Source organism: Podarcis tiliguerta (genome assembly GCF_965153285.1).
Source record: "Podarcis tiliguerta genome assembly, chromosome: 16".
Lineage (NCBI taxonomy): Eukaryota > Metazoa > Chordata > Lepidosauria > Squamata > Lacertidae > Podarcis > Podarcis tiliguerta.
The window spans coordinates 39,374,807-39,387,865 of record NC_139549.1 but is presented as its reverse complement, the minus strand read 5'-3'; the positions used below and the strand labels follow the sequence as shown (position 1 = coordinate 39,387,865).

The window sequence follows — 13,059 nt, the reverse complement described above, 5'->3', positions numbered from 1 at the left end:
CAGCCAGTCTGGTCAGTAGAGTAGTTATTTTAGTTTTTAAAAAATGAAGTGCCAGTACTCGTATACTGTTAAAAGTTTTGTGGGTGTGATCACAAAATGGCTGCCATGGGCGGCAAAAAAAGTCATTGAGAGACATGCATGCAACATGTGATTCCTATCCAGAGTGTGTGAGAGGAGTTAAAATGAAAAGGGAAGTAGAATATGGACCCTTATTTTTTAAAGTACGCAAATCAGTGCCTCCTGAGCTGTTGGCTTATGTGAACATCTTCCCAGGGTGCCTCAGTCTCTACACCAAAGGTAGTCAATGTGATGCTCTCAACATGCCATTGGGTCACTTCCTCCATCATCCCTGGCCACTGGCCATTGCCACTGGGGTTGGTGGACGCTGCAGCCCAACAACATCTGGAGGGCACCACAATGGCTACCCCTGCTCCACAGCTAAGAAAGGAATTTCCTTTCTAAGAAAAAGAATTCTGGGACTAAATTGAATAGGATCCTCTCTGCAAGTTAAAAGAAGAAGCAGGGAATGGATTCCTATACTCAGGCCCCAACTATATGGAAGATAACTCCACCACGTCACATTATGCAACATGACAAGATTTTCCAGCCCGCCTGTGGGTCAATTATTCCAGTTTGGTCCAACTACTCAAGTAAGGCTACCTTCCTATGGCCAGGAGGGCCATGATGACCACCGCTGTGGAGAACTGCTCCATGCTCTTCTGGATTACTATTCCATCAATGGCCCGACCTGTGTAGTACGGAAGGAATGTCTCTCCTGTTGGAGGGGATGACAAGGCAGATTAAAGGCAAAAACCCAAGAAGGATGTAAAGACAAGAATCCCTGTTGTTATCTTCAAACACATTCGGCCCCTTGTGTCTTCCCAAGCCCTGAAAAGGAAGAGCAGTGGGGGCCCACGGGGCAACGGTCGAGGGGCTGCGTCCAACCGAAGGTAAAAGTGGGAAGGGTGGCACATGTGACTCTTACCTCTGTATAGCAGGCTAATATATTTTTTTAATGTTTTAACTTGGGGAAGAATTCAGTGTTATGCTAAGGTGATTCCATCAGGGCAACCATTTCACTTTGCAAGACGGAGCAACCCCCCTCCTCCTCCTGCATGCTGTTTTTGGGATCCTCCCAACCCCCCAAAGTCAAATTTGGGGGCACAGAGAGTGTGCTGGGGGAGAAGAGGTGGAAACAGTGCTTCCGCTAACAGGCTTCAGTTGAATCCCACCCTTTGATTTTTATTGATTATTTTAAGATATATTTTATGCTCTTTGTAAACAGCTTAGGGCTGTTGCTTACAATTAAACAGTATACACATAACGATTAAGCTTTGAATATAAACCAACTGTACAAAAAGCAGAGATTTACAAGCACACAAACCATTGTCCAGGCAAGCAAATTGCATTATTGTGGTTCAAGGGTGCCTTCTAGCCACAAAGTAACACTTGAGGAGGAATGTGATAATGAGGCCAGTGAGGGATGTGGCCTGCAAGAGGGACATAGGATGGGCAAAGCCCTAAGGTCTGAGCTGCCACACCCCTGAAATTTACTTGCATCTGTCAGGGTGATGTTGTGGCCAAGAGCATTGGACAGAGGACCTGGGAGAGAAGCGTCCATACCTCAACTCAGACATGAAACTCACTGGGTGACCATGGGCCTGTCACAGTTTCTCAGCCCAACCTCATCCTCACAGTGTGGCTTGGGAGGATAAAACAGGAACAGCTATGCACGGTATCTTGAGCTCGTTGGAGGAGAGGGATATAAACACAGTAACAAACCACCTGCCTGCAGTGTATATACAACTGGAAAGCATTATTAGGGGAAGGGCCATAACTCAGTGATAGAGGAACCACTTGCCATGCAGGTGGTCTCTGGTTCCATCTCCGTCACCTCTAGGCAGGGATGGCCGTGTCCCCTTTCAGGACCACTGAAGAACTTCTGCCAGTCCAGACCTCTCTATTTGGCCCTTGGACTCCTCCCAGGCCACACTCCCTCCTCTGGTTGTTTTCCCTGGCTGGGATTTATCCTTGAACTGCAAAAGTGCCTCTCGCTTGCTGGACTGGAGAAATGTATGCACCAAAATCTCTCACTTTTGTGTGGCTGAACTATACAAAGTTAGCAGTCTGTCTGCTGCCTCTGCAAGTCTGACCCTGAGGGAATGCTGCCCTCAGGCTCCCCACGCCTGGGGCTCATCCACGCTTCTGCTTGTCCCATGCCTAGAAAGCAAAGGGCTGAGAGGTTTTCTGCTTGTCCTGAGCTTGCTAGGGAAGGGCCCAAGCGGTCTTCCGTTTGCCCCGCCACTTTCTCTGGGAAAACCCACTCTTTAGCAAACAGGTTGAATTGGAGTAAACATCAATCCATGGAAAACCTGATTGGCATTTGCTACAATTCAGCGGTGATGATTGGGTTTCCTAAGGAGAAAATGGCAGGACAAGTGGAAGTCTGAATGAGCCCCTGGTGTAGACAACAACGAAGTAGATGGTCCAATGGTCCAATTCAATATAAGACAGCTTCCTATAGTCTCACCAACAGATGTACTCACCTAAAGCAGCCACTAAGAGGAAGAAAAAGGCCACTACAAGGAAGTGAACATCTGGTTTGGTGTAAGACAACAGCTTACAAATGGTGGCTGCTGACGCCTCCTCTTTCTTTTCCTGGGCATCAGGCAAACTTGGATCCCCAATTTCTTCTGCTTCAGTCCTAGATTCGGAATTTACTCCCAGAGTCTCCCTGGCAGGTCTCACTGAAGAAAGCAGCTGCCACAAGGAGAAGGTGGCCGCCAGGGACACGTATGTCCAGGCAAACAAACCCCAAAACCAGGGGTCTTTGATGGTCTTCCTCACCTCTGCGTAGAGCAGCAGCTTGACCAGGGCGTAAATCCCCACCGCAAGGCAGACAAGTGTGATAAAGATCCGGGATCCTTTCAAGCGCTTGGGACCAGAGATAGTGTTTCTCGCAACCCCAATGGCAGCACCCAAAAGCACACAACTCCGGTACAGGCAGGCCCCCCAGATGTCCAGCATGGAGTTGAATATGTTGAAGTGCTTCAGATCCTGAAGGAAGCTGCCACCGCTGCGGCTCTGTTTGTACAGCAAGGTGGTTACTGTCACGTCCAGGCCTGTGAAGGCCAGAGTGCCGACCACGGCTTTCCAGGCATGCATAATTTGGATGGTCCTGGCGTGAGGTAGAGGCAGAGAAACAGCTGGAGACCCGGAAGGGGAAGGAGGAACAGAAAGCCTCCTAGTTGAGGGTCAAAGCAAACATGTTTGACCAGCCCTTTCTGGAAGAGAGAAAACAACATGCAGGTATAATGGAAGGTGGCACAGGGGAACTTCAGGCTGTATCACCCTCTCCAGCCACTGTGGGAAAATACTGCTTTATGGCAATGTGGTAGATTAGGAAATGTTTACAACCTATTTGAATTCAGTAGGCCTTATTTCTGAGGAGACATGGTTAGGACTGCACTGTGAGTTTATCGACTCAACAGGAGTTGTATCTGAGTAAACATGCTTTGGATTCCACTCCATGGCTGAAAAAGAGCTTTGTGTTTCTTCCCACAACACACACAGCAGATGGAACAGAGGTCCACATTTTCCACAAGTTGCTGGTAGAGTGAAGTGGCTTCCCAGAAAAGGGAGGCTCAGAAAACTAATATCTGCAATCCTCTGAAGTGGAGGTTGTGCTTTGGGTTCAGGCTGTGTGCAGAGGTTCTGTCACAGTAAGATATATTGAATTTTTCAACTTTCAAATTCCAAAAATGAGGGCTTCTAAAAAGTTGTTACATGACTTGGGAATTAGAAATATATTTTGGTTAAATTAATATAATTTAGTTTTGATTGGTAAGTGAATGTGTAAAATTACATAAAAATCATTTTAAATGGTTGCCAAGTATTTCCAGTTATATTATATATTAATATTATTAGCTGACATTTTCAAAGGTAAAATAAAAAATTGTTGGTTTTCCTAAAGTAGTTTATGTGCTTCTTCATCAAACAGAGACTTACCAAGCTAAATGTTGTTGTTTTTTAAACACCAAGCTAAAGGTTGTCAAATCACAAAAACAACACCCTCTGTGTCCCATTCCCCATGATTCACTATCCTGTCCAAGCACAGCTGCCTCACAATCCTTCAGGGATGCATAAATTCATGGTTAGCAGGCTGTGTTAATAAGTGAAGGGGTACAGATTTTAAAAAAAAGGATTAAAGATAATAAATAGCACTATTCCCCCCTTTTTTGCCAATAACAATTATTTCTGTAGCAGATAAAGCATTCCAGTCCACAATAACTTGTGTATTAGCACATGTGGAATTGTACAGTTCCTCTCTGGGGTAGTTAGGGTTTTTAAAACCATATAAGCATTTTTTCAAAAGGACTGCAGACTCCCCGTAACTCAATATCCCAACCATCACCACCCCACTAAAATATCCTGCTCTGTTAAGTTTGGCTGGCACAGGTGCCGTTTCCCCAGCGCTGGAAGAGAAGCAAGCAGCAACTCTGGCCAGGTGAGATTTGGACAAGGGGCTCCTACCTTTAGCAAAAATCAACAGGCCCTGCCGTTGCCCCCCACCTGCCAGTAAAAGACCAGGTGTGAATAACTTCTATTATCAATGCTAGGTGTCAATATTTTCAATTTTTTAAATGGAAACAAACAAACAAACAAACAACACTTCACCCAGGTTACCTGATGCTCCCCTCATCTTTCAGGGGGTGCTAGAAGGGGAGACTTTTAATGCCAAAATGTGCTTAAATGCCCACCTGGCAACCAAGTCCTGCCATTACCATCTACTCACAAGAAACCCTAAAACTTTTAAACACTGAAGAGAAGCGAACTCAGGATAACAGACCTTTTCCCCTTACAGGCCTCCTGACTGTTGCCATGGAGATAGAACAGGGGAAGAGGGTTGGTTCCTTCCTGAGCAGTTTTTAAAACTAAACAAGATGGGGAGCCATTCTGCTGGAAAATGTGGCAACACCTGTCCTGAAACTGGGGTCCCCCTCGATACAACAGCGACGGGGAACCTGTGGTCCTCCAGATCTTGTTGGGACTCACAACTCCCATTGGCCCTGCGGAAAGGCCACAGGCTCCTCATCACTAATATAAGAGAGACCAGAAACCACACTCCGGCATGGAAGGAAGGAGCACAGAAGAGAGAGAGGAGGGGGGCAGCTGAAATAACTCCTGGGGGAGCAGCTGTGCTAATCTGCTGCAGCAAAGGCCATTTTTGAAATGGCAGCAGGGGCTTTTTGCGGACAAACAGCAGGGTGCTTCTGTCAGATTAACGAAAGGTTCTCCTCAGCTGGTAGAGGCATTTAAGTTATATATTTATTTGAATGCTGCTGAATGCCCAAATAGGCTTCTAAGTGGTTTTAACAAAGTATTTAGAAGAATACAAAGTATATGGTGGGGCAGGGCACAAAAGGTCCTTTTCTGTGACATGCCTCTGGCCCCATCTCTTTATAGTTTTAGGCAGCTGGTTAAGATGTATATTCTTCAGCAGTATTAGCGGCTGTTCTTTAGTCATTGGTTATGTATTTTTAAGGATTATGTAATTTTATGTATAAAGGTAAAGGTAAAGGGACCCCTGACCATTAGGTCCAGTCGTGACCGACTCTGGGGTTGCGGCGCTCATCTCGCTTTATTGGCTGAGGGAGCCGGCGTACAGCTTCCGCGTCATGTGGCCAGCATGACTAAGCCGCTTCTGGTGAACCAGAGCAGTGCACGGAAACGCCGTTTACCTTCCCGCCAGAGCGGTACCTATTTATCTACTTGCACTTTGACATGCTTTTGAACTGCTAGGTTGGCAGGAGCTGGGACCGAGCAACGGGAGCTCACCCCTTCGCGGGGATTCGAACCGCCGACCTTCTGATCGGCAAGCCCTAGGCTCTGTAGTTTAAACCACAGCGCCACCAGTGTCCCTGATTTTATGTATGGAGGGGGCCAAAAGACTACAAAGAAGTATAGTCTGCAACGTAAGAGCAGAAATGTCAGACGAGAAGAGAGTTTGGATTTGATATCCCGCCTTTCACTCCCTTTAAGGAGTCTCAAAGCGGCTCACAATCTCCTTTCCCTTCCTCCCCCACAACAAACACCCTGTGAGGTGAGTGGGGCTGAGAGACTTCAGAGAAGTGTGACTGGCCCAAGGTCACCCAGCAGCTGCAGGTGGAGGAGCGGAGACGCGAACCCGGTTCCCCAGATTACAAGTACTCTGCTCTTAACCACTACACCACACTGGCTCTCTGGTGCACCTCTCTTTTCATTCATGTTATTGGGCCTCCCTGTTTTACACTCCCTCCTCCTCTAAACCGACATACATGCATTTGTAAGGTAAAGGACCCCTGGATGGTTAAGTCCAGTCAAACCAGACTATGGGGTGTGGCACTCAGCTCGCTTTCAGGCCGAGGGAGCCGGCATTTTTCCACAGACAGCTTTCCAGGTCATGTGGCCAGCAGGACTAAACCACTTCTGGCACAACGGAACACAGTGATGGAAGCCAGAGCGCACAGAAACACCATTTACCTTCCTGCCACAGTGGTACCTATTTATCTACTTGCACTAGTGTGCTTTCGAACTAGGTTGTCAGAAGCTGAGACACAGTAACAGGAGCTCACCCCGTTGCATGGATTCGAACTGCTGACCTTCTGATTGGCAAGCCCAAGAGGCTAGCAATAATACTAACAATAATACACCTGGCATTTGCTGCATTTGAGTGGGCTAAACATCCTTTTTAAAGGCCACCCTGTAAAAAATATGCTACTCACCCCCCAAAAAACCCCTCCTTAAGCTCCTTTGAATTAGACATTTTTGTCTCCAAAGGCAGTGACAACAGCCACTACACACCCTCCTCCCACCTAAATCACAACGTTTTAGCATAGATGTGCTAAAGTGGGGCGGGCAGAGGATTTTCGGCATGTAACAGTGTCCCCTGCTGGTAAAATGCACACATGAATGCAATATTCTTTACCTCTCAAGCATCCTTCAAGGACTCCTTCCTACTTAAGACCAGTATGCTGAAGAATCTCTCCATATGTGTCATCACACCGGATTCTGGGATATGCCGGTGTAGTGGTCATAACAAGGATGGCCCTCTGAATGCTGTTAGATCCAACTCCCACCAGTCCCAGCCAGTGTGGCCAATGATCAGGTATGATGGAAGTTGTTGTTCAACAACATCTGGAAGGCTAAAGGCCCCCCATTTCTCGGTTAGGGGGCTGGACTAGGACTGGGGAGATCCAGGATCTCTGGGTGACTTAGCCCAGGCACCATTTCACAGCCCAACCTATTAGCTTTCGCCGCACCAATTTTTTTATTGATAAGAAATACTTTGCAAAACAAAAAGTGCTCGATTTATAACGTGGAACACATCAACTTTATAATATGGGGCATCTAAAAAGTATAGAACAATGTAGCTATATTAGAACATGAATCATTCCCAAAATACAATTATAAACAAGCCTCTTACCTATGTACCTTATGTATACAAACATAATGGAAGGTGTGAACTTGTTTTTGCCGTGTAATCTCTCTCATACTGTATATGGTCTAATTTGAGACAAAGAAACTCTCATCCCCTCATCAACACCAAGAAGTCTCTCTCTTTTCTGTTCTTTCATATGAGTTGGAAATCCTAGTTCACAACAATATGTCATTGAGAACTCTAGAAGAATAGCCAATGTTATTCTCCAGCACTCCGTTTCTGGGCACATATGCAGAGACCGATTATGGATCAAACTAGGATTTTCCTCAGCATCACTTGATGCTTTTGCTCTCATTTTGAAAATGTATCTATCCATATTCTGCTTTTTTTTTTTTTAATACTATGCTATGCTATATTGTAATGTTTAAATGTTTATTTGATTGTGCTTTAATATTCCCACCACACTTCCCACCCTCTCCTGCCACACCAGTGTGGCGCACCGCACTCTTTGAGAACCACTGCTCTAGACACACACAACCCAGGCTTCTTGGAGAAAAGGTGAATTACAAATGAATTCAATAAATTAAAAAATCTTCTAGGGTGCAGTCAGGCCACAGAGATTGCTGCCTGTTGCTGTCCCACATGAAAACAGAACGGCCCAGATGCACAAATCACTCTCCTTCCAGCTTCACATTTAAGATGAAACTGTCCCGTTTTCTAGTTGACCAACTCCTTATCTATAGGGCTGCAATGTTTAACTAGTTAAAACACTCTTATTAATACAGTGTAGGCAGTTTTGAAGCTGCACATAGCAGATCTTTCCTCTTTTCTCCCACACTTTGGAATGGATGCCTCTTCTAAGATGCCACCTGCACAGATCATCCAAAAACGGAGTGGGGAGGAGCAAGATTCTCACTTCAGACCAGTTGTTTTCACCCATATGCAAATTTAAGCTATTGATTGACTAGTACACACTAGTGCTGTGGACCAGATCTGACCAAGGCCTGAGTTGAATAGGGCCTGTTTGGAAAGTCTCAGGCGATTTGAGCAGGCACACATACAGATCACTGGTTGGATGAGCCAGAGCAACTTGTGGCAGCCAGGGCATCAGGCAGGACAGAGAGGCAGTGTGGGAAAATCACGCAGAAAGGCCGAGACCTACCTGACCGGTCACTGCATCTTCCGAGCAGAAGGTAGGCCCAGCACTCTGGTTCACCTTCCGGCCTGCCTGCCCCCAGAACTAATGTCTCCATGCAACAGCTTTTGAGCAGAGAGATCAGTCCTGTGGGGTGCAGGGGCCGCTTTGCAAGCAGCTTTTCTGCATTGGACTCTTCTTGCTTACCAGCTAATAAGCAGAAGGATCCCATCCCATGTGATGTTGGCCGCATCACCTGCCCCCACCCTGGGAACAGATATGGGGTGGGTAGCCCCTGGGACAGAACAGGGCAATTTGTCCTGCTCTAGGGACCACATTGATGCTTTTGAATTATGGTGCTGGAGGAGACTCTTGAGAGTCCCATGGACTGCAAGAAGATCAAACCTCTCCATTCTGAAGGAAATCAGCCCTGAGTGCTCGCTGGAAGGACAGATCGTGAAGCTGAGGCTCCAATACTTTGGCCACCTCATGAGAAGAGAAGACTCCCTGGAAAAGACCCTGATGTTGGGAAAGATGGAGGGCACAAGGAGAAGGGGACGACAGAGGACGAGATGGTTAGACAGTGTTCTCGAAGCTACAAACATGAGTCTGACCAAACTGCGGGAGGCAGTGGAAGACAGAAGTGCCTGGCATGCTCTGGTCCAGGGGATCACGAAGAGTTGGACACGACTAAACGACTAAACAACAACAAGGGACCACATCCACCAGAGGGGAAATCGGAGTGGGTGTCTGTACACAGTCCTAGCACGCACATAATTGACTGAGAAAGCTTGGGTCGTTACTTGGGTAACAGCCCAACTTTTTAAACCGACTTAGGTATAATTGTGTGCAGGGGTTATATTTTTATTACATATGCATCTGACCCTACCTTCACAGAATTCAAAGGTACACATGATCCCCTCCTTCCAATTTTATCCTCAACACCCCCCTGTGAGAGTAGACTGAAAGAAGTGATCAGCTCAGAGTTACCTAGTGAGCTCTGTGACTGAATTAGCCTGGCACTATAACTCAGGCTTCCCCTGCCTGGCTGGTGCCCTCCAGATGTTTTGGCCCATGTCTCCCACCACCCCTGATTAGCTGCACTGGCTCAGGCTGAGAAGGGTTGTAGTGCAAAACACCTGGAGAGAGTACCAGGCTGCGGAAGGCTGCTCTGACCATTAGTCATCTCTTGACTCTCAATTAAGTTTCCGCAATGTCTGGGCCCCTTTCTCTCTTCCACCCCTGCAAAAAACATTCGTTTTTATTTTAGCTGCAATGAAGAAAACCTACCAACATCACATCCTTGAGCTTTGTCTCTCTCAGCGTAACAGATCAGGTGCCCTTTAGGCAGCATATTTGAGGTGTCATGTTGCCATTTTTTTGCTCAGGTTGTAGAATCAAGAATCCTCATCAATATATTTTAACTTCTTTAGTCAAATACAAGGACTGGAGAATTGAGGAAAGGTGGGGGGATGCTTCAAAGGGGAAAAATGAATTCTAAAACACACTCACATATGCACACAGCAGTGTCAACTCTGAGTACTGCTATTTATGACACGGCACATATTTTGGGCATCTATTATTATTATTATTATTATTATTATTATTATTGCTGGCCTTAGTCTTTTTACACCGAAAAACAAGGCTTATTGAAACCCATCATTTTACAAAAACAGTGCAATCCACAAAACGTTTACAGTTTTGTAAATTCTATTATTCAGAATTTGAAGCCTACCATAACCACCTTGATTGTATCTTATCCTAAATGTCTGAAGGCAGGATGAGCTACTTGGTGGTAAAGAGCAGAACCCTGCATATGCTCAGAGATACCTTATTGCCATCATATAATCCAGGCCTGAATCTAGACTCTCATATTTCAAAGTTGGGCTTGGAACATATGCTAGAATCAAAATTACACCAATTTATAAAAAAAGACTAAAATCCTAGTTATTCAAACACAAAAGAATGAGTATGGTGCTACCCCCACCCTAAAACAGAGCTGCTTTGCTGTTAACGTCTATATAACAGACAACTATTAATCTGCTCAATGTTTTACCATCACTGCAGCTTCAAAATCAGGAAACGGTTTAGCTGTTTTAAAGTCCACAATCTTTGGTTATACACACACAAACATATTTTTTTGGGGGGGGGGTGTTTGTCATCAAATTATGGTGGAAAGGCTCACTAGATCTAGAGTATGTTTTTGCCAAACTTCTGGTCAAAACAATTAGGCTTGTTAACAGCATAGTAAACACTGACCAGCTCAGCTAAATATCCAGAGGAATCTGCCAAGTCATCCCACTTATGATAAATCTACAGGGGGAAAATATTCAAATAGTACGATCTTCCTGCAGAAAAGCCTAAAGAAGCCCAATAAATCTACCAGCTCCATTTAACACTCACCTGCTGTTCTCCTTTTAATATACTCCTAACAGGCAATTAAATGTTGTCTGGTTTTTATTGTGGCATTGCTCAGTTTGGAAAATATATCTGTGTTATCCACAGTCTGCTAGGGATGGACCTCCTTAGCTCAGTAAAACACCTTGCCTTTCACGCAGAAACTCCCAGGATCGATCCCTGGCTTCTCCAGATAAAAGGATCCAATAGCAGGTATTGTGGAAGACCCCTCTCTGTGCCGGGAGGGAGTTATTGGAGCTGACAGTCAAATGGCGGAGATGGGGAATTAATCTGCCCCGAGTTGCTAATAAGGCAGTTTCCTGTGGTCTTTATGCAGCACCCTGGCAGCCAAGGTGCCAAAACACTTTGCAACAGATTCAAAACGTAACAGAGGATGAGAGAAACTCAGCCAGAGCAAGCATCTCCGTGCAAAAACAAAAACACTTTTCTATAGGAGAAAGGTGGTGAATGACTTGCAGAGAAAAGGTTGAAAGGGGCTGGGTACTTGAGGTCATCTTCAGTCACACAGATGTCCCATAGATGATGGAGCAACTTTGGTTTCTGGTGCTGCAGAGGGCAAGACCAGCAACCAATGGATTCAAAACGTAGAAAAGGGATTTAGACTCAGTATTAGGAAGAGCTTCCCGATGGCAGAAGCTGATCAACAGTGAAGTAGGTTGCCCTGGAGGATTATTAAAACCTGGGACCCCAAAGTTCATTTTGCTTGTGTCTTCTTGCAAATGCTCAGTCATTTTGCAAATGAAAGGGGCTCCCTTCCTATTCCCAAATGTCTGGGGGCAGCTGTGACTTACCAGCAGCAAAGGTGAAATCGCTCTGCACACATCTGGAAGTTCCAGTTTTGGACTCTAAATCAATGGTGTTTTTCCCCCACCTTTGCATACAGCAAAATGTTCACCTCTAACATACAGCCCACAACTTACGTTCCAGGGATTGCACCTGCAGCCAAAATCACATCTAGTCAAAACCCACCAGGTTCAATGGCAGGTGGAATTGCCAAAGTCATTTTCCCCACCCCCCCACCCCCTTAAAAAAAATAAATTGGTATGCATGTAAAGCTGGATGTGCATGAGTTAAATGCGCCTAAATTGTGGGCTTACTGTGGTCTGTATGAAAATATCCCTGTCTTCATCCTCACAATAAACATGCAAGGCAGGGGAGGTCAAGAGACAACAACTATGTCCACAGAGCTTCAATTTAAGCAGATATAAATGGCAATTTAAGGGAAGGTGCCATGGCATAATAGGAGACTGTCTGCTATACGTGGCAGGTTCAATCCCTGACGTCTGTGAGTTCATTTTGTTTAAGGGTCTCGGGTACCAATCATTGGGAGAAGCCCTTTTCTGCCTGGGTCAGTTGCTGCCAGCGAGAGTAAGAGGCCATGGAATATTCTGTGCTGCTGCCTTCAGGGCAAGTGTCTGGGGCCCCGCTCCGCGGAACACAGCCGGGCTGCTGACCTGCCACATTTGGGGAAGGGAAGCAGTACGCACTCAGCTAGGGCTTTCCTCGGAGTAGGCATGGCTGGTCTTGCCTGCCTTGTGAGATTTCTCAACTCCATCACTGGGAGCAAGGCAGCCCCAGACCTTTCCGCATGTCTTGAACTCGGACCTGCCTGGTCCAGGGCCAGCTGTCCTCTTGGCCCCGGCTCGAAGGGCTCAGCTGCGGCTCTGCTTACTCAGACTTCGCTCCGAGTCGAATCTCGGAGGAGGAAAAGGCCGGCTGCTGGGATCTGGTTGCAAAGGCAGCGTCGGATTAAGCGCTGCCTCGCACTTGCGTCGGGGGGGGGGAGGGTGGCATGAAATGGAAAGCAGCTTCCCAGGGCTGGACCACCCCGGGGCTCTGGGATCGGGAGAGAGATCGGGACCGGGAGGAAAAGGAGCCACATCCCGAAGCTCCCCGGGGGGGGGGGGGCGAGGAAGGACCGGCCCCCCGCTGCGCGCCTGCGGAGCGAGAGGAAGGCGCGGCTCTTACCTGCAGACCAAGGCAGCGCGCAGGATCCTGGCTGCGCAGGCGGTGGGCGAAGCAGCGGGACCGGCCGGCGGCGGCTCCGAGACTCTCCAGGACAAGGTCGGAAGTGGGCGGGGCATTC

The 13,059-nt window shown here is 46.8% G+C and overlaps 1 protein-coding gene across 8 annotated transcripts in view; it reads right to left on the bottom strand.

Annotated features, from left to right (window-relative positions):
- Positions 1-13,051, bottom strand: part of ABCB9 (ATP binding cassette subfamily B member 9) — a 33,148-nt gene extending 20,097 nt beyond the window's left edge. The window contains exons 1-5 of one of the 8 annotated variants that reach the window (XM_083418263.1): positions 12,942-13,051; positions 11,765-11,909; positions 4,038-4,130; positions 2,547-3,284; positions 661-775 (exon numbers count right to left, since the gene is read on the bottom strand). In XM_083418263.1, coding sequence (XP_083274389.1) covers positions 661-775; positions 2,547-3,165 — 734 coding nt within the window. In that variant the 5' untranslated portion in view covers positions 3,166-3,284; positions 4,038-4,130; positions 11,765-11,909; positions 12,942-13,051. The other 7 variants (XM_083418261.1, XM_083418267.1, XM_083418265.1 and 4 more) reach the window with 7 other exon arrangements.
- Between the last annotated feature and the right edge of the window lie 8 nt (positions 13,052-13,059).